Source organism: Myxine glutinosa, chromosome 12, assembly GCF_964187855.1.
Source record: "Myxine glutinosa chromosome 12, kmMyxGlut1.1, whole genome shotgun sequence".
In the NCBI taxonomy this organism is placed as follows: Eukaryota; Metazoa; Chordata; class Myxini; order Myxiniformes; family Myxinidae; genus Myxine; species Myxine glutinosa.
This window is the reverse complement of record NC_136272.1, coordinates 26,762,511-26,787,801: the sequence shown is the minus strand read 5'-3', so window position 1 is coordinate 26,787,801 and position 25,291 is coordinate 26,762,511. Positions and strand designations below refer to the sequence as shown.

General features: G+C 44.8%; 1 protein-coding gene across 3 annotated transcripts in view; it reads right to left on the bottom strand.

Moving 5' to 3' along the window:
- LOC137438065 (pantothenate kinase 3) overlaps positions 1 to 25,291 on the bottom strand; it is a 51,310-nt gene that overhangs the window by 4,356 nt on the left and 21,663 nt on the right. For 2 of the 3 annotated variants that reach the window (XM_068132952.2, XM_068132954.2), the window contains exons 5-6: positions 24,247 to 24,370; positions 4,874 to 4,999 (exon numbers count right to left, since the gene is read on the bottom strand). In XM_068132952.2, coding sequence (XP_067989053.1) covers positions 4,874 to 4,999; positions 24,247 to 24,370 — 250 coding nt within the window. The remainder of the gene's footprint in view (positions 1 to 4,873; positions 5,000 to 24,246; positions 24,371 to 25,291) is intronic. The other variant, XM_068132953.2, reaches the window with a different exon arrangement.

Genomic DNA, 25,291 nt, shown 5'->3' with positions numbered 1-25,291 from the left:
CGACGGGAGTTGTGGGAGATATGTTGAAGGCAGCGGGAAATTGGGGTGTAAAGAGAATGGCAGAGATCTGTAATCTGGTGGTGAAAGAAGGGCGCATTCCAGTGGATTGGGAATCGAATACCCTATCTCGTGATACAAGGGGAAAGGTTGGGAAAGACTGTGGCTCGTATCGAGCGATAAAGTTATTGGAGCATGGAATGAAGGTATTGGAAAGGGTGTTGGAGAGGAGGATGAGGAAGAAAGTGAAGATTGACGAAATGCAGTTTGGATTTATGCCAGGAAGAGGAACGACAGATGCGCTTTTTATTGTGAGGCAGTTGCAGGAGAAGTACATGGAGAAGAGGAAGAAGTTGTTTCTTGGGTTTGTTGATCTGGAGAAAGCATTCGATAGGGTTCCACGTGAAGTAGTGACATGGGCATTGAGGAAGTTAGGAGTGGAGGAATGGTTGATCGGAGTAGTGATGGCAATGTACGAAAGAGCACGCACAGCTGTAAGGACGAAGGACGGGAACAGTGGTGAGTTTGAGGTGAAGGTGGGAGTGCATTAGGGGTCGGTACTAAGTCCACGACTATTTGCAGCTGTGATGGAGGTGCTGGCTCGGAACGTAAAGGGGGGTTTACCGTGGGAGTTGTTGTCTGCAGATGATCTGGTGTTGATTGCAGAAAGTATGGATGGACTGAAGGAGAAGATGAACAAGTGGAAGGAATGTGTGGAGACAAAAGGTCTGAAGGTGTATATCAGAAAAACGAAGGTGATGGCAAGTGGTAAAGCATGTGGTGAGGTGGAAAGAACTGGGAAGTGGCCGTGTGCTGTGTGCAGGAAGGGTGTCGGAGTGAATTCCATTCAATGTACAATGTGCGCTGAGTGGGTTCATCAAAAATGTAGTGGTTTGAGAGGGTCATTAACCAGTGTGGCAGCTACTTCAAGTGTAAGGTGTGCACAGAGGGAGCTGCAGATGGAGGAAATGTTGAGTTGGATCTTGGAGATGACGTGAAGCTGGAAGGTGTGAAAACATTTTGTTACCTCGGAGACATGCTGAATGGAGAAGGTGGATCAGACTCGGCAACAGTTACAAGAGTGAGATGTGCATGGAAGAAGTTTAGGGAACTGAGTGGCGTGCTGACGAGGACGGGAGTGTCGTTGAAGCTGAAGGGAAAGGTGTATGCTGCATGTGTGAGAAGTGTTATGATTTATAGGAGCGAGACATGGGTAATGAATGTAGAGCAGCAACAAAGGCTGGAAAGGGTGGAAATGCGAATGGTTCGGTGGATGTGTGGAGTATCGTTGAGAGAGAGGAAGACAAATGATGAATTGCAAAAGATGATGGGAATAGAGCCTGTGATTGATGCTGTGAAGAGAAGCAATTTGAGATGGTTTGGTCATGTGTTGAGGAAGGATGAAAGTGACTGGTTGAGAAGAGTGATGGAAATGAATGTAGAAGGAAGTAGAGGACGGGGAAGACCGAGAAAGACTTGGCTAAAGATGGTCGAAGAAGAAATGCGGGCAAGGGGTTAACAAGGGGAGATGCAGAAAATAGGGCAAAATGGAGAAGATTTTCATGGGCAACGCAAGGCTAACCTCCGCTCTTGCAGGGAAAATGGCCTTAAAATGCATGTTGTTGTTGTATTCTTCACCATTGGGAGATAGGGCCAAACACGATACGTAGCAGGATATCTCAAAAAGTTGTGGACAGATTTGGACGAAACTTGGTGGACCTGTTGGGTGTCTGACAAGGGAAAATGTATTAGATTTCGGTGAAGATCCGGATTCCGATCCGGCTACTAGTAATTTTAAAGTGATTTTTCACCATTGGGAGATTGGGCCAAAAACGATACATAGCAGGATATCTCCAAAAGTTGTGGCCAGATTTGGACGAAACTTGGTGGACCGGTTGGGTGTCTGACAAGGACGATTCGATTCGATTTTGGTGAAGATCTGAATATGGATTGGGATATGAGAATTTTTTTTTTTAAAGTGATTCTTCACCATTGAATATGGCCAACCAGGCGGAAGTATGCTCTCTAATGAGTGCCGTTCTCGTTAACATATGTTATTCCCCATGGAGAATTATTTTCAATGAGCCATGTCTCAATTTTTTCTACTCAGCACTTTTGGAGACATAGAGTTGCAATGTTTTTCGGTTTTTACAAGATGGCACCCGTACCACGAGACCAATGTCACAATTATCATTAAAATTATATCGAAGGAGGTGCACCTATGGTGAAAATTTCCTGTCAATCGGAGCAACAGTTGCAGAAAAAAAGCATACTTATTCTGTGCGGACAAACAGACAAATGTGCATAATGAAATACCCTCTCCTCTGGCGAGGGTAACTAAAAGGGCACAGAGTAGAGTGTATACCTCCGCCACAACCTGATCCAAAAATCGAATTGGCTTGTTTTTGTCACCTAATAAACTCATCCACCAAGTTTAATCATAACTCGTCCATAACTTTTTGAGATATCATGCTACATATAGTTTTTGGCCCTATCTCTCAATGGTGAAGAATCACTTAAAATTTATCGTATCCAGATCCGGATCTGGATCTACACCAAAATCTAATCATTTCGTCTTTGTAACACAGCCAACCTGCCCACCAAATATCATCTGAATCTGTCCACAACTTTGAGATATCCTGCACACAAACAAACAGACAGGAGTGAAAACATCATCTTCAGGAGCAGAGGTAATAATCAGGACCGATGAGAGGTGGGGGGCAGGGAGGGGTCGCTGCCCGTCTTTGGGCCCGGGTCCAAGATCCTCTTTTTTCAAATCCCACTTAATCCTATTTTTTAACAGTAAAGCGAAAGCTCTCATCTCACTTCCTCATCGTTACATGATACACAACATACTTACATGACGGGACACAAAATGTCCTGAGATTAAATATGCGTTAAGATAAACTGATAAGTTTGGTAACACTTGTAGCGGAGGTGCCTCCAGCAAGGAGATTGGGTTTTGTTGCTGCTATTGAACTGTTTGCTTGCCGTAAAGCCCACAAAGTACCTTTGGGTTCTAAATTCATTTATCATAAAATCTCATAGCATTCATACTGTTTAATGTTTTATTTTATTTGTATGCTTGATACATTAAGAACTAGAACGACCTCCGCCAGGCTGAACAGTTTATGGTTTCTATCCCACTGACAGGCCGGATCTGGATTCGGACCTGAACCAAAATCGAATCGGCTTGTTCTTGTCACCAAACCAACTAATCCACCAAGTTCAGTCATAACTCGTCCATAACTTTTTGAGATATCTTGTTCACAAACAAACAAACAAAGAGACAAATAAACAAACAGACAGGGGTGAAAACATTGAAATAATAATTATAAATAATGAAATAATAAATAATGATTGAAATAATAATTGAGTAATAATTAATACATTTTTATTACGTTATAGATTTCGTAGATATTTGTTGACACTTCATTTACTTTTTAACACTTATATAATGTGAGCTAAAAACGACTTTTGTTATGATTTTGCTTTGTTTCTGAGCTCAGGGCTGTCCTAATTTAAGATCTCTTAAACTAGGTCTTAAAAAGGTTTTAAGAAAGGTGTTTAAAAAAGGTTTTAAAGGGTTTAACAAATCCTCTCTATCTCTTTCCTGATGACTCCACTCTGCCGCTCCATTCCTCATACCTCAGATCAACAGTCTGCAGCCTCCTCACTCTCTGCAGACCTGGACAAAATCACAGACTGGTCAAACAAGTGGAACATGGCTTTCAATCCTGACAAATCTCACACTCTTACTATGTCTCTCCGAAAAGACCGACTGGACAACCCTCCCATCCACTTTCTGAATAATCCTCTCCAAGAAGTTCTGTCACTCAAGCTTTTGGGTCTCACTATCTGCCATGACGTTTCCTGGGAAAACCACATTTCTAAGCTGGCCGCCAAAGCCAGTCGCCGACTGGGCATCCTCCGTCGTGCGAAGTCCTTCCTCGGCACACCTGAGCTCCTCACCACATACAAGGCTTTCATCCGCAGCTCAATGGAATACTGCTCTCCCCTCTGGGCCGGTGCTCCTGCCTCACACCTAGCTCGGCTTCACGCTGTTGAAACCAAAGCTTTCAGAATCATTGGAATCTCCCGCGATGAAACGAACTCCGAGGGCCTTTCACTCACTCACCACAGGCAGGTTGGTGGTTTTTCTGTCTTCTGCCGACTCCTCTTCGGTCTTGCTCCCCCAGCTCTGTCTGTGCTCTGTCCCCCAAATATTCCTACAGGTCGCACAAGATCTGCCAGCAACCCTCTTCTGGTGAAATTGCCGAAATCAAGACTCTCTGCTCACCTTCACTCCTTCATTCCTATTTACTCCTGCCTCTGGAACAAACTCCCTCACTGTGTTCAATCCCACTCCTCCCTCCAGGTCTTTAAAACAGCTGTTCACCACCATCTCTTATCTTCCCCCATCCAAAACCATGATCTCTTCTCTCTCCGTTAATTCACCCCAAATCCACTTTTTTTTTGAAATACGGACTTTTTTCTTTCCTAGAAGCTCCAGCAGTATCCATATGCCTTATACTTCCCCCCCCCCGCCCCCGCCTTCCTATGCCTCATCCCCCCAAGCCCACTCCCTCCCACAGATCTTCCGTTGTCCCTGTTCTCTACTGTTGTACTTGTGTGCTTCCCTCTCTCTCCCCATATTGTCTCTCGCTCCCTCTGTTGTATGTTTTGGGTGTCCGTTTTTTTTTTTTTGTGATTGATGTTAGCTCTTACACGAGCCTCCTCGATCTTGTATACCAAAATAAAAAATAAAAAAGAGAGGGAAAAGGAAGGGGCGGGGGATGGGGGGGGGGGGGCGAGGTTGTTTCCTGTGCTGGCTCTCGACACCCCTGATAACAACAAAGAAAACACAAATAAAGACCTCATGTTCCAGGAAGAGTGCCTTGAGCTGTCCTTTCGACCAGTAGTCCATTGCATAGGAAAGAAGCTTCATGGAGAGGGTGTTGATCCGCAGGAAATTGCCGACAAACACCACTCGCTCGATCCTCTGTAAAAGATGTGAACGAAGCTATTAGGAGTGTTCGTTGCACTTGTAGAGAGCCAATTTGGCAACAATGCGGTGTTCACATCTCCATGGTGCCCACATTGGACCTAATGCACTTTATCGGCCCTTGGGTCAGGCATGCATTATTACGAGTTTTTTTTTAAACATTATATTACCCATGGTCACAAACAGTTGAGCAATAATTAGATGAACAAAAAATTCACAAGTTTAAGTTCTCGGCTCCAGCTGCAATCTTGTGTGAGATACATCATTGATATGGACTCCGCAAGCAGTTTTTTTTCCTGCAGCAACAACAACAACAGGCATTTTCAGGCCATTTTCCCTGCAAGAGCGGGGGTTAGCCTTGCGGTGCCCATAACAATCTTCTCCATTTTTCCCTATTTTCTGCATCTCCCCTTGTTAACCCCCTTGCCCGCATTTCTTCTTCGACCATCTTTAGCCAAATCTTTCTCGGTCTTCCCCGTCCTCTACTTCCTTCTACATTCATTTCCATCACTCTTCTCAACCAGTCACTTTCATCCTTCCTCAACACATGACCAAACCATCTCAAACTCTTTCTCTTCACAGCATCCATCAGCGGTGGGTTTTTTGTTTTTCAGCATCATCCATCATCAGCATCCATCAGCAAGTTTTTTTCCTGCAGCGGTGGTTAATATTTATTTGTCTACAAAAGTAGTACCACAGAACAGCACAATGAACCACCCGTCTTCATGGAACTTCACTTTTCCATGAGCCTTGACTTTGAATACAAATAATAAACAGACAGCCAAAGAAACAAACAGACAGGGGTGAAAACATAACCTCCACCCACTGAAGGTGGGCACGGAAGGAGCACACAAAATTATATATAGTAATACTTGTTAAAGCCTGGTGTTGGCTTAGCGGCTTGGGTGCCAGCTTAGGATCCTAGGATCCTGGGTTCGAATCCCGGTTGATCGCTGAATTAACGCCAGGGGGGTTGACTCAGCCTGTCATCCTTCCAAGGTCGGCAAATTGAGTACCAGTTCACTGATAATTCCCTGTTTGTCGTAAATGGCGACAAACAGGGTTGGCGGCAGGAAGGGCATCCGGCCGTAAAACATTGCTTCAAAAAGGGGACCAACAACAACAACCACGGTGCCCGAAAAAGGCCAACCCCCGCTTTGCAGGGAAAAATGGCCTCTAATGGTGTTTTTTTTTTTTTTTATACTTGTTAAAGCGAATCCAGATCCGGATCTTCACCAAAATCAAATCAATTCTACCTTGTGACACACTCAACCTGTCCACCAAATTTTGTCTGACCCATCCACAACTTTGAGATATCCTGCCCACAGACAAACAGACAGACAGGGGTGAAAACATAACCTCCACCCACCTTCAGTAGCAAAGGTAATATTAATCTATATATCATGGAGCAAGTGTTTCCATGTATGAATGTCGACTCTTTACCCATTGGTTGGACAGCTGGCCTGACACCACCCACAAATGTAACCTGAAATTTTTACGGCGTAGCCCATAGGGCCAAGCTGTCGAGAACAGTGTTTGTCTGTCCGTATGTATTTTCGTGTCCGTGACGGTAAAGACCGGTCCCGGACGAATGACCGACCGAGCTTACCTCCGAGGCGTTCAGTCACCTATGGCGGATCTTCTTTATATGCATGAGGAGTAGTGGAAAGTGACGAGGCTTACCTGCACGGCGTACGCTTCACGGGTGGCTTTCCGAACCACCGACAGATAAACGGGACAGGGCGAGGAATTAAAATGCAACAATAATGGTTTAATAAAAAATAAATGCAGGAAAATAAGAAGGCAACACAAAATTCGTAAATTGAGGGATCCCCCATACGGACTCATATACAACACAAGGGAATAAATACATGTGAAAATAATGCGTAGTGTTTGGAATGTTAGCGGGTACTCAACTCTGGTCCCCTTCACCGTCCGGGATCGTCACAGGCCCCCGTGTCCCTGCGTGGGAAAACACACCTTGGCATGAAGCCGCGTTCACCGCCACGCCGACGCAACCGAACAGGCCCGAGCTCCGTCCTTGTCCCATGCTCCACAAAGCACCGAGGTCTCCCAGGCGCACACAGCTGTCATGAAGTCAGCACCAACGAACCAGGGAAAGGATGCGTCCGCTCCTCCACGCAGCCAGGACCAAGAGAAAGAATGCGCCTGCCCTCGATCACATCCACGAAGCCAGAGAGGGAAAATGCCGGGACCCAGTCTTTTTGTTCCCAGGTCTCCAACGTCATCTGATGACGTCCGTGCATGCTGCAATCAAAGAGTCCATCTCATCGCTCCATGGTACCGACCAATGATCACCCCTCGGGGTGGGGCATCATGCCCCTACTGTGCCCTTGTGATGGTTCGGCTGGCGGCACCAGCTGTAGTGTTCAATGTCCGAATCCTGGTGGCTTTTATTTAGTGTTATAATTACGTGCTGGTCGCTTGGCTGGTCGTGTGTGTAGTGTAGTGTCACGAGGAACACGGGAGAAATCACAGAGGTCATTTACACACAGGGGATTTACCCCCTAACCCCTACCTAATTAACATAGCCCCACTGCTCGCCATGGGGAAAATTATCCACTTACGCGACATCCGGTCTAACGGATTCCCTACTTAGTTACATGGGTGTTTCTTCTTCTTCACGACAGTCGGGCACACTACGTATACAATCCTACCTGGCCTAAGGTATTCGTGAATATGATTCACAAAGCCCATTCACACATGTCTCGTCTTCAAAACTGTTTTGAGAGTGCGTGGAGGGCGCTCTGCTTATTCAGCCTACCCCCCACAAATGTAACAGTATGTATGTATGTATGTATGTATGTATGTATGTATGTATGTATGTATGTATGTATTATTGTTGCGGATCTCTCGAGCCCGTCGACGTACAGAGGGGGGTTAAACCCTTTTCCCCCTCGGGCCTTCGAATCCACGAGGCTGCGACCCACTTTATACTCGTGAGGCGGATTGCAGAGCAATTCCAGCTGCCACCCCCGTCGCGAGCGTGCGGAAGGGTATCAGGTCGAATCCCCACGTACCTTCGGTACACACGCTGCCACGATGACGGGTGCTGGACCTCGCACAAGCCACGCTAGTCGGATACGCCGAGCGGTTTGCGTGTCACGTGACTCGTGCCGTTAATTCCTACTGAACCCGATTTGAGCGGTTTTATTCGTGCGATGCTAGGCCAATGGTGTGAAATGACGTGCACCGTCAAATGGAAGGAAGAACACAGGTTTATTTACAATTTATACAGTGGCCAAGGTAAAGAGAAGAGACACAGAGCAGATACTTAGTCAATCTTACTTAATCCCCGGACAAGGGCCAACTCACTCACGCGGGAAAAAGGAGGAAGGAAAAGTACGCGCTCCAAACGCGCCTTGGTGCCGTTCGCTCCGGACAGCTCGCCAGGCGTGGCCCATGAAGTGTTCGCGGCACGTGTGCTGGGAGCCCAGGTAGGAAGGTCGCCGGCGTAGGTGGCCCCGGGAGAGACCGTTCTCGCAAGCGCGATTAGCCGGCGGCAAAGCGCAGGGCAGGGAGAGTTCGTGCACAGACCGCTTAGACAGAAGCTCTGACTATCACACTCACTGGGTCACTGGGGCACTCTCTCTCTGACTGGGTGACTCGGGCACTGAGACTCACTCCGACTGTCGCGGGGGCACTCTCTGACTCACTGCGTGACTCGTAGACTCGTGACTCACTGGGGCACTGCTGCGGGGGGCCCGGGGCAGGGTTTTATAGCCCCGCCCCAGAGTCTTACCCGAATGTTCCAAGCCCCTCCTCTGGCTGCTGTTGTTAGCCACTCCCCTTGAGCTCCGATTGGCTGCTCGCCGCTTACCGGCCACTCCCCTTGCAGCTCCTCCTTTGGGCCTGCCAGACTTGTTCTAGGCCCTAGCACATGGCATTCTAGCCCAAGGAGCACCGAAGCCTACACTTACTGGCCTGCTCAACGCATACTAACACCGGAAAGGAGACTATGCTTACATTTAATAAGAAATAACAACTAAAGCGAGGCTACATGTTGTGGTGCAACTACCTACGAGGGGGGTTATCCTGTATTCTCAAAACCGCAACAGTATGTATGTATGTATGTATGTATGTATGTATGTATGTATGTATGTATGTATGTCCCCTCAAACATACACAAATCAGAGCTGAGGATATGGTCACATGACAGGGGTGACGTGATGTGATTACGTCTGTGATGTCATCACGGTGTACGATGGCCGACTCCACACACCACCATTTTGATTCCTGTGCCGTTCAGACCAAACATATCGCCGAACCTGTCATATATCACAATCGCCATGCTCTACCTTTACGTTTTTCATTCAATGTGAAACACAAACAAACCGATTGTTAAAATGACCATCAAATATCGAAAGCATAGACGTTACTGATCTTTCAACGACACAGTACATATTGGCCTTAGGCTTCATGCCTCACCTTCAGGCCGCTTCAGACAAATTAGCCCAGGTTTCTTAATACAGTAGCATTGTTTTTGTAATAATAATAATAATAATAATAATAATGTTAATACTAATAATATAGTAAATATAATAGTAACACTGCAATCCCTTAGTCGTTATTGCAAAGTTTCTAGATTGAAGTGGTGTATGGTTTGTTCATTGTTGACTCTAAGCATAGAATAAACCAGTGTCTCAATGCAATCTCTTCACTTCCATGGTCACAGCAGCTTAGAGACTTACAGTACTTCTAAATAATTTAATACTTACATTATTTGCTCACTGGTATCCCCACCCAGGCCATACTATCCTCTTCAACTAAAGTATCAAACAAGCCTGGTTATGCCGATGTTAGACTTTCGGTCTTGTTTTTTTTTTTTAATACATCCACCATTTGGGTAAGCCTAACACGTCTTCAAAAGTGTCATATTTGCAATTGCCATGCCTTCTCTATAAGTTATCCTTTCAGTGTAAAAAAACCAAAATGCCTATTAAAATGATAATCAAATATCAAAAGGTTGGAGCTGATATGGGCTGTGTGAAGGCGACAGTACGTATTACGCCTCAGGCTTAAGGGCTTTGGTGTCAGCCGATAGAGCCAGTGCAATTGGAATTATCCAAGTTATATAACCATGATGTATTATATATGCACACAAGCAGTACACGTTTTTGCTTTGCGTACGTAACCCGGGTTGTTTTTATTTTTATTTTCGGGAGAGATTGAGGCAGCGGCCTGTTGCCTATACACCGCCCAAATAAAGGGATGTGCCAGAAGAACTGATGCGCGCTTGGAACAAGATCGCCTTGTAGGCCTTGACCTTTGAGACCTGTAATTATGCAGCCTTGACCTTCGAAATTTAGATCTAAAAACAAACAAACAAAAAAACAGCTTCTAGCTTTTGATTGGTGGACCAATTCAGTGAACCAAAATGTAAATTCTTAAAATTTCACGTCAATCGGATGAAAATGGACAACTTTATGTCACGCTTGACCGTTGACCTTTTGACAAAATTATTAATTTGCCTTCTTCGTATCATCATACTAAAGCTTTGGTGAAAATTTGATGACAATTGCTCAAATGGTAAATGGCCTGGACAGACAGACAGACAGACAGACAGACAGACACACACACACACACACACACACACACACACACACACACACACACACACACACACACACACACACACACACACACACACACACACACACACACACACACACACACATACACAAAAGTGATTACAAAACCCTGTCTCCTGGTGTGCAGGGGACGGGCTATTAAGTTATTTGTGTGTGAATTAACATTCCAATTTCAAAACCGTTAATACACCTCTCATGCACTGTAAGCAGTGAATACGTGGGACGGGGCCTGCCTTTCTGAATAAGTTATGCCCAGAGTTAAAAACTGACAAATAAAGAGTTTACTTTCTTTCAGGCAATATTGTCGGAAAGTGAATACTAAAAATAGGAAACCGTTTGTGAGAGACGAGATACACCTGTTCTCTACAGGAGGGCAGGAAGGGTCATGTCATTACATTACCTCCTTGTGGGGTATATAGACTACAGTAGATCTTCACTCAGTTCTGCAAGTAAAATTTGCTTTACTGATGTCACAAATCCTCTCAAGGGTTGCCTTTGGAGACGAGACCAGTGTGGACGTGGGAGGAAGCCGGTGGGTGATGACTGCATTGAGTCAGTAGCAGATGCGAGTCGCAGGGTGAGGCCGCGTTGGGCCGAACAAGGCCGACCGTTGCTTTCCGCACTTACTGGGATCATGTGGACGACAGTGTGAAAGTAATACTTTCAGAGATTGACCTCAGGGTTCTCTTTTTACACTCATTTTATTGGTCTATACGGCTGAAATAAATCCATTCAGCTAATACCTGGCACAAGGACTACTTAATGGTTGTTCACCCGAGCATTCACATGACATTGTTAAAGCGTCAAATTCAGGACACAAATGCTATTGGAGCTGAAGATTTATCTCCTGGTGGCAAGATCAATTTATATCCTTCTCCATTCAGCCAAAAGGGTTACAGGTGTATTTTGTTTGCAAATGCAGTAGAGACACTAGCAGAATGGTATTAAGCAGTATGAGGAGGAAGTACTCGCCGCGCAAATAAAGGAATGTATCAGGAGAATGTGTTGCATGCTTGGAACAAGATTTCCAGAGGGCATGTATTCTGATACTTTATTTAATACTGTCGCGCGGACCCTTCGGTTAAGACCAGGGACCGCAGATGGACCAGAACGGATTTACTTGAGGCGACGACCAAACACGGATTCGGCTATAAAACGCGGGAGGAAGAAGGGAAGTGGAAGCTGTGGTAAAAGCGCTTATCTTCAGAGAACCGACGGCAGCTGCAGGGAATTAATGAACCAAACAACCACAAGATTTAATGTACAAAAATAGAGATTTATTCCACGGAACCTGAAACAAGAAACGCGACGGTAATCAATTAAACTAAATCCTATATTGGGACCCCACACACCTCACTTCAGAAACGAGACACAGGAATGGATGAAAGGAAAATAATCGTCGTGTGGTTGTGAATGTGGTGCGTCCTTATCTGTCTCGTCGTCTTGTCCCTACGCGGCTCCAAGCTCCGCTGCACACCACGAGGTCCCTCGCTCCAGCACCACAGCACCGCGAAGGCCCGAGTCGACCGCTCACGAGGTCCGTGCACCACTCTAAGCTCCAAAGCACCGAGCACCGCTCCAAGCACAAGCACCGAGCACCCCTCCAAGCACAACGAAGATGGCGAACCAGGGACCACCAGGGACCTCCCAAGACCAAGAAGAAGCGCAAGAGCTTCAAACACACCGAGACAGCCAGAAAGCACAAGGGTTCGAGCTGGACGTGCAAGAGGGAAAATGTCGTTTGGCGCGCCCTGATATAACCTCCCCGGTGACGTCAATCTTCTCCAATGCTCCCTCTTGCTGGCGCCCTCTCATTGGCTGAGTCCCTCCCACCTGGTATTGCTTGCCCTGATTGGCTGGAGGTTCGCGCCTTCTGCGCCAACCAGTCACTCGCTCCCTGTAGCGTGGTGATAGCTCGTGTCACTCTATGTTCCTAGGCCTGCCGGAGGTGTAGCTGGCTGCGGCCCATGCGGCGATGCCCCGAACTGGCCTCTTGCCTGTTTTCTTCCGAAGTCATTGTCAGGGAAGGGAATTTAATTAATGTGTGCACTACAGGGCCTGTCTAAGTGTTTATATGGGTATGCATTGCCATAAGGGACAATGGTTTGATTACCAGGTGTGACACACAGGAGTTTATCTTTCATCCCTACACTAACACTCAAACATCCTGGTATGTTCACAGGTATACTCTTATCCCGACAAACCCGACTAAACATGGAAATTACAGGGTTGATTCCCTACCACGACAGACGAAGCATGTTACCTATTCAGATCTACCTGGCTCTGGATATTGCTCTACCCTACCGACATAACAATACATTTTAAAGAAAAATGTTGCTCCTTTCTGCCTGTGGCATTTGTTATCAAGTTTAGAGTGACTACCTGATCTATGTTGTCAAGTTACAAAGTTCTGAGGAAATTTGTACACCACAAATGAAATGTCACATGAGGCTAAGTGCAATCGGTGCAATACATCGGTTGAAAACGGACGAATTTGAAATAAAGACATGAAATGGCAGTGGGGTTGGGTAAAACAGGACAGTCGGCTATTGCACATCATTACGGGTAATCAGACAAGACAATCAGACATATGGCCTACAAAGAGGCCTGGGCGTGAGCCTGCATATCAGATATCTAGATTGTTTAAAACTACTTTTGGATTATTGACTCAAATGTTACTTTTCAAATGAACAACTCTCCTTTTACATATTTCTGCACCTCTTCAAGAAAAAAAAATACAAAACAACAATAACAACCACAATGAAGAATCACTTAAGAATTAAATAATTCTCGTATCCGAAACCATATTCAGATCTTCACCAAAATCGAATCGATTCTTCCGTGTAAGACATCCAACCTATCCACCAGGTTTCATCCAAATCCGTCAATACCTTTTTGAGATATCGTGCTATGTGTCAGTTTTAGTCCCATCAGTCAATGGTGAAGAATCACTTAAAAATTAAATAACGTTCGTATCCGAATCCATATTCAGATCTTCACCAAAATCGAATCGATTCTTCCGTGTCAGACACCCAACCTATCCACCAGGTTTCGTCCAAATCCGTCGACAACTTTTTGATGTATCCTGCTATGTATCGTTTTTGGCCCCATCTCCAATGGTGAAGAATCACTTAAAAATTCTACTAGCCGGATCCGAATCCAGATCTTCACCAAAATCTAATCATTTCGTCCTTGCCACATACACTACCTCTCTGCCAAATTTCGTCCGAATCTTTCCACAACTTTTTGAGATATCTTGTTCACAGATAGGCAAACAAACACACAAACAGACAGATAGGGGTGAAAATATCCACCTTTGGTGGCGGAGGTAACTACAAACATACATGCACGTGACATGCATGTGACACACACACACACACACACACACACACACACACACACACACACACACACACACACACACACACACACACACACACACACACACACACACACACACACACACACACCTAGCCCTTAGCGGTTTGGTGTTTTCACATGCAGCAATTAATATGAGAGTAAACTAACTCTAATACGTGTCGAGTGCCCCCTTTCTGGCATTGTACCAACAACAACAACAACAACATGCATTTTAAAAGGCCATTTTCCCTGCTAGAGCGGGGGTTAGCCTTGCGGTCCCCATGACAATCTTCTCCATTTTGCCCTATTTTCTGCATCTCTCCTTGTTAACCCCCTTGCCCGCATTTCTTCTTCCACCATCTTTAGCAAAGTCTTTCTCGGTCTTCCCAGTCTTCTACTTCCTTCTACATTCATTTCCATCACTCTTCTCAACCAGTCACTTTCATCCTTCCTCAACACATGACCAAACCATCTCAACCTGTTCCTCTTCACAGCATCAATCACAGGCTCTATTCCCATCATCTTTCGCAATTCATCATTTGTCTTCCTCTCTCTCAACGATACTCCGCACATCCGTCGAACCATTCGCATTTCCACCCTTTCCAACCTTCGTTGCTGCTCTACGTTCATGACCCATGTCTCGCTCCCATAAATCATAACACTTCTCACACATGCAGCATACACCTTTCCCTTCAGCTTCAATGACACTCCCCTCATCATCAGCACGCCACTCAATTCCCGAAACTTCTTCCATGCACATCTCACTCGAGCAACCGTTGCCGAGTCTGATCCACCTTCTCCATTCAGCATGTCTCCGAGGTAGCAAAATGTTTTCACACCTTCCAGCTTCACGCCGTCTCCAAGATCCAACTCAACATTTCCTCCATCTGCAGCTCCCTCTGTGCACACCTTACATTTGAATGTAGCTGCCACACTGGTTAATGACCCTCTCAGACCACTACATTTTTGATGAACCCACTCAGCGCACATTGTACACTGAATGGAGTTCACTCCGTCACCCTTCCTACACACAGCACAGGGCCACTTCCCAGTTCTTTCCACCTCACCACATGCTTTACCACTTGCCATCACCTTCGTCTTTCCGATATTCACCTTCAGACCTTTTATCTCCATACATTCCTTCCACGTGTTCATCTTTTCCTTCAGTCCATCCATACTTTCCGCAATCAACACCAGATCATCTGCATACAACAACTCCCATGGTAAACCCTCCTTTACGTTCTGAGCCAGCACCTCCATCACAGCTACAAATAGTAGTGGACTTAGTACCGACCCCTGATGCACTCCCACCTTCACCTCAAACTCACCACTGTTCCTGTCCTTCGTCCTTACAGCTGTGCGCGCTCTTTTGTACATTGCCATCACTACTCTGATCAACCATTCCTCCACTCCTAACTTCCTCAATGCCCATGTCAATACTTTGCGTGGAACCCGATCGAATGCTTTCTCCAGATCAACAAACCCAAGAAACAACTTCTTCCTTTTCTCCATGTACTTCTCCTGCAACTGCCTCACAATGAAAAGCGCGTCTGTCGTTCCTCTTCCTGGCATGAATCCAAACTGCATTTCGTCGATCTTCACATTCTTCCTTATCCTCCTCTCCAACACCCTTTCCTATACCTTCATTCCATGCTCCAATAACTTTATCGCTCGGTACGAGCCACACTCCAGAGGGTCACCTTTCCCCTTGTATAGAGGGACGAGGGTACTCAGTTCCCAATCCACTGGAATGCGGCCTTCTTTCACCACCAGATTACAGATCTCTGTCATTCTCTTCACACCCCAACTTCCTGCTGCCTTCAACATATCTCCCACAACTCCCGTCGGCCCTCCCGCTTTTCTACCCTTCATTGCTTTTATCGCTTCCTCAACTTCCTTCTCAGTTATCTTCTCTGCCGGTCCTAAAACTGGGTTACTCTCTATGTTGCCATCCCATTCATTCTCTGTATTCAACAGCATTTCCATATATCTTTTCCATCTTCCTTTAATTCCATCTGGGTCGACAACGATTTGTCCCACTTCATCCTTCAAGCAACTCACCCCCATCACATCACACCTCTCTTTCGTTGTCTGCTTTGCAATCCTGAATACTGCTTTCTGACCCTCTTCCGAATCCAAGCGTTCTCGAACATTTTCCTCCATGCCTCCTGCACCTTTGCTACCTCTTTCTTTGCAGCCTTCCTGGCTGCCTTATAACTTTCATGCTCTGCTGTTTCTGCTCCCGTACCCTTCGCCTTCTGCCACTCCTTGAACTTCTTCCTCTTCTCGTCAATCCTCTTTCCAACTTCATCATCCCACCACCATGTTTCCGAGTGCCTCGGTGGTCCTTTTGTCCATCCACATACCTCACCAACGGCTCCCAACAGACTAGCTTTCATTGACATCCAACCACTTTCAAGCTCAACCACATCATCCTCGACCCTACTCAGCCTCTCTTTTAATGCCTCCCTTACTGTCACCTCTTTCAACCTCCACACCTTCATTCTCGGTTGGTACTTCACCCGCCGAGCTCTCCTCACACCTTTCACCCTTACGTCGCAGACAACCAAGTGGTGCTGTGAAACAGCCTCCTCCCCCGGGATCACCTTGGTGTCCTGGAGGTGCCCCCTATCTCGCCTACGCACCATCAGGTAGTCAACGGTTGTCGTCGACCCACCTGACGTGTATGTAACAAGCTTATTATCCTCTTTCTGGAACTGAGTATTACAAATCAACAAATCAGCTCCATCAGCAAACTCCAAAATCCTTTCACCTTCTCCATTTCTCACACCATATCCGTAACCCCCATGAACTCCGTCAAAACCATCCATACTCCTTCCCACATGTCCATTTAGGTCTCCTCCTACCACAACAACTTCCTCATCTTTCACGTTTTCCATCGGCTTCTCTATCGCACACCAGAACTTGTTTTTCTCTTCATCGCTTCGACCAACCTGCGGAGCATATCCCGAGATGACGTTCACCAAGAGCTTTCCAATCATCATTTTCACCATCATCAACCTATCACTCACTCTAGTCACACTCACCACACTGTCTACAAACTCCTCAGAAAACGTGACACCAACACCATTCACGCCCTCCAGGCACCCTTGCCACACAAACTTGTATTTCTGTCCCTGCCTACCCTTCACCATTCTCACACCACTTCCCTTCCATCTCATCTCTGGCACACAACATATGTCCACTCTTCTTCTGACCAATACTTCCACCACTTCTCCTGATCTCCCTGTCATTGTCCCTACATTCCATGTCCCAAACCTCAGAAACCGATCTCCACTTCGGGCTGTACCCTGCCCACATGTAGTTGTAATTGTCATGGTTCTCTTTTTGAGGCAATGTTTTTATGGCCGGATGCCCTTCCTGACGCCAACCCTCTTAGTCGCCTCTTACGACACGCAGGGATACGGCGTACCTATTCTTATCCAGGGTACACACTGGGACTGGCATTGTCTGGCATTGTACCAATTGACTATTTTTGTCGTATCTATTTCATTGTACTATTTTTGTCAGATATTCTACTTACTAATCAGAGTCCATCATGATGGATAATCTCAGAAGACCACAGAGCATCAGATGCTTCCATTCATCATTTCAATTTTGTTTCCCTTCAACGCACAAGACCATCAATGGCTGTCGATGCAACTTATCAAAGCAATTTGAATTAAGAGCAAAGGGTTGTAATAACCATTGTTAAACTTGGTGTGGGCTGCATTTATGCTCAGTGATTTGTTAGTAAATTAAACAGCACATATGCAGATATGTAATGTAACTAATCATTTTGACTTTCTGACTTCCGACTTAAAAGGTCAGCACTCTGAATCAACCTTCCGCTTCTTAACGCTCACCATTGTAATTAACCACAGCCATTGACAAAACAAAATATTCACTTATTGCACCGCTTTTTATCTCAGACTGTTCAGACTCGTTTTTTAAAGGCAACGGTAACACAAAATAATTATTATTCGTACTCGCTTTTATCTCAAACTACAACGTTGTACACCTGCAACACTACAATACATGACCAAAAGTATACGGACACCCCTTCTAATTAGTGGATTCGGCTATTTCAGCCACACCCATTGCTGACAGGTATATATAATCAAGCACACAGCCATGCAATCTCCATAGACAAACATTGGCAGTGGAATGGGCCGTACTGAAGAGCTCAGTGACTTTCAACGTGGCACCATCATAGGATGCCACCTTTCCAACAAGTCAGTTCGTCAAATTTCTGCCCTGCTAGAGCTGCCCCGGTCAACTGTAAGTGCTGTTATTGTGAAGTGGAAACGTCTGGGAGCAACAACAGCTCAGCCGCGAAGTGGTAGGCCACACAAGCTCACAGAATGGGACCGCCGAGTGCTGAAGCGTGTAGCACATAAAAATCGTCTGTCCTCGGTTGCAACACTCACTACCGAGTTCCAAACTGCCTCTGGAAGCAACGTCAGCACAACAACTATTCATCGGGAGCTTCATGAAATGGGTTTCCATGGCTGAGCAGCCGCACACAAGCCTGAGATCACCATGCGCAATGCCAAGCGTCAGCTGGAGTGGTGTAAAGCTCGCCGCCATTGGACTCTGGAGCAGTGGAAACGCGTTCTCTGGAGTGATGAATCACACCACCATCTGGCAGTCCGACGGACGAATCTGGGTTTGGCGGACGCCAGGAGAACGCTACCTGCCCAAATGCATAGTGCCAACTGTAAAGTTTGGTGGAGCAGGAATAATGGTCTGGGGCTGTTTTTCATGGTTCGAGCTAGGCCTCTTAGTTCCAGTGAAGGGAAATCTTAAAGCTACAGCATCCCGGTGTGTACCCCGATTTAGAATAGGTACACCGTATCCCTGCGCATCGTAAGAGGCGACTAAGGGTTGGTGTCAGGAAGGGCATCCGGCCATAAAAACATTGCCTCAAACAGGGAACCATGATTGTCATGGGGCCCACAAGGCTAACCCCCGTTCTAGCGGGGAAAAATGGCCTTAAAACGATCATTCATTCATTCATTCATACAATGACATTCTAGACGATTGTGTGCTTCCAATTTGTGGCAACAGTTTGGGGAAGGCCCTTTCCTGTTTCAGCATGACAATGCCCCCGTGCACAAAGCGAGGTCCATACAGAAATGGTTTGTTGAGATCGGTGTGGAAGAACTTGACTGGCCTGCACAGAGCCCTGACCTCAACCTCATCGAACACCTTTGGGATGAATTGGAACGCAGACAGCGAGCCAGGCCTAATCGCCCAACATTAGTGCCCGACCTCATTAATGCTCTTGTGGCTGAATGGAAGCAAATCCCCGCAGCAATGTTGTAACATCTCGTGGAAAGCAGGGGGGGGGGGGGGGCAACTCCATATTAATACCCATGAATTTGGAATGAGATGTGTGATGTTTGGGTGTCCACCCACATACTTTTGGTCATGTGGTGAATGTACAGAGCACATGTATGGTTGCAGTTAGTCCTTCCTGTTCATTTACTATGAAGACTGATGCTATCACTACACAACAACAACAGGCATTTTAAGGCCATTTTCCCTGCAAGAGCGGGGGTTAGCCTTGCGGTCCCCATGACAATCTTCTCCAAATTGTCATGGTTCTATTTTTGAGGCAATGTTTTTATGGCCGGATGCCCTTCCTGACGCCAACCCTTTGAGTCGCCTCTTACGACACGCAGGGATACGGTGTACCTATTCTAAACCGGGGTACACACCGGTGCTATCACTGATGCTATCACTAGTAGCGGTGAATATGGTTATACTGTATACAACTTATGAGGATTAAAGAAGTTAACATTTCTTGGAAAATAAATGGTGTGACTTTTAACATTCCTATATAATTCTTGTTCTTTTTGTTCTTCTTGTGCCATTACATGAAAATTGTGAAAATGCTTGCAATAGAAGATAGGCTCTCCAAACAGCTTTGTAATGTTAAATTTGTGCCTTTGATATTTTAAACTGATGGTAGAAACAACAAGTCAGGAGACGACGGTGGTTCACGAGCGAGCGGTATTCAATGACAAAGGACGGACTGTAACCGAAACAGGCCCGGACAGGCCAGGCCCGAAAATGTCAAAACGAAGGTTACTGACCTTGAAATGAGATAGAAAACAATGTATAATCAGTTATGAGGTTAGTTAGCTACACAATACCGAAAATTCGGTGAAAAATGAAATGGGGGAAAAAAAGAGAAATAAATAAATAAATAAATGAAAAAATAAAATAATGAAAGATCGAGCTCCGTGGGGCTAGACACATGACATTGGCCTAACCAAATATCGAAACCCCTGTCAGATTCCACCAAACCCATCGGAGAAAATGTAGCTTCAACTCGATTACCCCCTAAAAAGACATTTTTTTCGGGCGTGGCTCCGCCCACAATGGGCGCAATACGCCCACTCTAGGCAGGACACAACTAGATCATGATATCAACCTCCCACCCAAGTTTCATCAAGATCGGATGATATCATCGGGTAGTTATGCTGCGGACAGACAGACACACAGACACACACACAGACATGACGAATATAGTGGTCACTTGATAACTCGTGAACCAATATTAACTACAATGGTAGTCGGTAGAGCACATACCCCCGCTAGGCTGAACAGTTTACATTTTGTATCCTATGAACAGGCCGGATCTGGATTCAGACCTGAACCAAAATTTAATCGGCTTGTTCTTGTCACCGAACCAACTCATCGACCAGGTTTTGTCATAACTCATCCACAACTTTTTGAGATATCATACTACATATCGTTTTTGGCCCCATTTCTCAATTGATGAAGAATCACTTTTAAAATTAAAAAATCATTGTATCCGGATCCAGATCTTCAGCAAAATTGAGTCAATTGTCATTGTCACACACCGACCCTGTCCACCAAATTTCGTCCGAATCCGTCCCCAACTCTGAGATGTCATGCTATATTTCATTTTTGACCCTATCTCTTCATGGTGAAGAATCACAAAAAAAAATTATGGTATCCGGATTCGGATCTTCACCAATCGAATCAATTTGTCCTTGTCCCACACCCAACCTCTCCACCAGATTTCATCCAAATCCATCTGGAAATTTTTCACATATCATGTGCACAAACAGGCAAACAAACAAGAAAGATGTCGTGTGTAGATAGCATGATACTTGAGAAATCCATGAATAAAATTTGACCTTAAAATAATTGGTGGTTAACTTCAATGACCAAATATGTAAATCCTCTTCAAATATCAAGCCAATCAGATGAAAATTGACAATTTTAGAAATTCGATCAATGTTGACCTTTTGGCCTATGTGAACCTCAAAAATAATAGGTGGTTGAATTCAATGACCAAATCTGCAAATTCTGTTCAAATTTCAAGTCAATCGGATTAAAATTGAGGATTTTAGAAACTTCACCTAAGTGTTTGACCTTTGGCCTATGTTGACCTTATAGTGAAAGTTGACCTCAAAAATAATTGGTGGTTGAATTCAGTGTCCTGATATACAAATCCTCTTCAAATTCCAAGTCGCCAGATGAAAATTGAGGATTTTAGAAATTCCACCCAAGTTGTTTACCTTTGGCCTATGCTGACCTGTTGGCCTATGTTGACCTCAAAAATAATTGGTGGTCGACTTCAGTGACCTGATATAGAGGATTATATATTATGATATAGAGGATTATAACCTGATATTATAACCATCCATTTTTTATCCTCTTCAAATTTTAGGTTAATGTGATGAAAATTGAGGATTTTAGATATTTGGCAAAGTTGTTGACCTTTGGCCTATGTTGGCCTTTTGACCTTTTGACCTCAAAATCAATAGGTGTCTTCTGTATGACCAACTCTACCATTTGGTGAAGTTTCGTAAAGATTGGCTTAAAATTGTGACCTGTAAGCGACTGACATACAAACAAACAGACAGATAGAACAAGCATTCTGAGTATTGCGCTGCAATACATGTCCCCCACCAAAGTTCAAAGTGCCATAACTTTGTCAAAAATGATCGAATATGCAAATTTATGCACGGTTGATGCTGGTTTTCAAACTTGATCTGAGGTATGCTGAGACACGTGTGTCACGCCTCGCCTCGATAAGCCTGCAAGGTCGCTCCGTGGAGCGGCCTGCACGTATTGCACTGTGTGAATTATATAAATTATTACCAACTCACGGTCTGAGGTACTAGCGATTCAAGAAATATCCATTTTTAAAATATTTTCGTTTAATTAACAATATCTGCCAAACCACGTGCCCTATCGCAAATTCCAAAAGGACATTTTAGTAGACTGACATGCTGAACAGATCTGGGAAGTTTCCCCTCGATTGGATCAAAAATGAGGGAGGAGCTCGGTTTTAAAGGTTCATGCTTAAAAACGTCATAACTCTGAAACCATGTGACGCATGACGTCATGCTTGTTGACTTTTTTGTTCGTCATGGGTATGCGATTCTGCCTGCAAAGTTTGGCCTCGATCTGTTCAGCCGTTGCAGAGAAAAAGGGGTTTTCGTGTTTTCACGAAAAACAATATGGCGACCGAACCACGTGACCTGTGACGTCATAATTACCATTAAAATATTCTACAGACCGAGTCCCTCCTACAGTGAAAATTTGATCTCAATCGGTCCTATTATGGCAGAGAAATTGTTTTTTAAAGGAAATTAAAACTTAAAATGGCACAGAGTTAAGGATCATCAGAATTATCAGAATTACCAAAGTTCAAAGTGCCATAACTTTGTCAAAAATGATCGAAACGTCATGTAGTTCGAACTTGACCTGCAACTTATCATGAGGAAACCATGTGCCAAGTTTGAAATCATTAGCGTTAAGCGTTTAGAAAAAAAGTCCGGAAAACTGTTCTTTGTGTGACGGACTGACGGACGGAGGGACGGCGTGCAAACCTGTAGTCCCCTCCGGTGTACACCGACCGGTATGGGACTAATAACGCAAAAGACCAACCAATAGAGTGGAAAAATCTTCGACTTTCACCAGTACCAAACAGACAAGCAGACAAGGGTTAAACTATGATGATTTATATTGATCATAATAACAACAAGTAAAGCTACATTCAAAGTACACCGCCCACTGCGAAATAATTAAATATCCTACAGCGCGGCATTGCCGGGGCGCCTCTGGCGCCCGGCAATACCGCAGTGCAGCTCATTGAGGCTGCATTGGGAGGGAAAGGTGTACACTAATTGATTGATTAATTGTATAATTAAAATCAATAATAGATTATCACAAAATATTTTCATAATCAATTGGCTAATAGCATAACTAAACCACTAGTGCTTCATCCGAAGATGTATCTTTTAGAAATTTAATTAAATAAGTCATGAATAAAAAATTAAATAATTAATTGATTACTCAATAAATAATTAATCGATTAATCAATAAATACTTAATAGATGAAATGATTAATCAATAAATCAAAAATATCCTTGATAGCCACATCACTTGGTCACTCATGTCCAAATATCAGCTTCCTAACTCAAAAGGTGCCTGAGTTAATAATGGTCAGAAGATAAATGAAATTTAATTAATTAAATAAGTACTTAATTAAACGCTAATAATTAAATAACTCCTCAATTAATTGATTATTCAAAAAACAAAAAATACCGTATTTGACAAAGGACTTGCTCACTACTGTGCCGAAATTTCAGCTTCCTAGCTCAAAGGATGGCTGAGATATCGTCCGGACAACCAAGAAAGAAAACAAACAAACAAGAAACCAGAGTGAAAACTGAGTACTCTCTTTCAGCGTGCGTCACTGCCGAGCCCCCTTTGGTGCCCGGCAATGACGATTTGCAATGCCTGGAGATGGCATAGGAAAGGAGCGGTGTACAACAAACAAGAAACCAGAGTGAAAACTGAGTACTCTCTTTCAGCGTGCGTCACTGCCGAGCCCCCTTCGGTGCCCAGCAATGACGATTTGCAATGCCTGGAGATGGCATAGGAAAGGAGCGGTGTACAACAAGAAACCAGAGTGAAAACTGAGTACTCTCTTTCAGCGTGCGTCACTGCCGAGCCCCCTTTGGTGCCCGGCAATGACGATTTGCAATGCCTGGAGATGGCATAGGAAAGGAGCGGTGTACAATAGAGTTTATACAATCTGTGTAATGTCCAGACAAGCTGTACTTTGGTGCTTTCAGCTCCTCCTCGATTATTTACAAATGCGTTAAAGAAAACGAAGAATTAAAAAAAAAAAACCCCCCCCAAAAAAAACCTGCATTACACAATGAAGATAATTTAACGGGTGATCAGGAGTGGGATATTTTCAGCAAATGTCCACACCTCATTGACAGCACACATCCTGGCGATGGACCCGATGTTGTTGGTGATCGAGATGAGTGTTGCTCGTGCGAGATCCTCCGGTCTTATCTCTGCCCTACGTTCCTTGCACATCATGTGACCAAAGCTGCAAAGCACCGGTGAAACAAGGTCACACTTAATGTAGCCCCAAACATGCAAGACCAGTTTGTCAGACTGAGAGAAAGTGGAATTTTCTAAAAGAACAAAATGACTCGTTATGAGAGGAATGACTCGTTATGAGTCCAGCTACCTCTCTCCCGCCCTCTCCGTACCCCGGGGACCAAATTAAAAAGAGGACGAAATAAAACAGCTTGATTTATTATTTTAAAGTAATTATGAAGCGAGATAAGTACATTTTCCTCAACACACACTATAATACCACTTGTCCAATGGTCCCATTTATTCCCAGCTTCCTGTGAGGCGATCAGAGAGCGCTTTTGCCGAAGTCTGTAATAAACTAGCTCGCCTGAGGTTTGACCGAGGATGACGGGAATTATGCCAGGGTGCCGGCGATAACTTGTCCATGCTTCGCGAAACTTTACGCGAAACTTTACGTGAAAACGCGTTTACGCGTTTACGCGAAACTTTACGCGAAAACGCGTTTACGCGAAAACGCGTTTACGCGAAAACGCGAAACTTACTTTACTGGGGATCGTTAAAGTCCACCAACTAACTGGAATAGATGGGACGCCCATTTGTCATCCATCCGAGGGACGGCGCACACACACTGACGAATCACCCTGCCTGTGAAACCCCAGGATGACATTTTATAGCTGGGCCAAGATTCGAATCCAGGCTAGACAATTTAGAGGTGAGTGCACACACCTCTCGCTTCAACACAACGATAACTCTCCTAAAATAGAAATTATTAAGGTAGGGTTACTAAGCAACTTGTGAGAAAGAAGCAGAAAAATGTACATTGTGAGAACATACAGTGCTGAACATTTGCATTCGGCATGAGGTTTCATCAGCGATACTGTTGTTTTGAACCTTGTCATTTGACACAATGGTTGAGTCAAACACACAG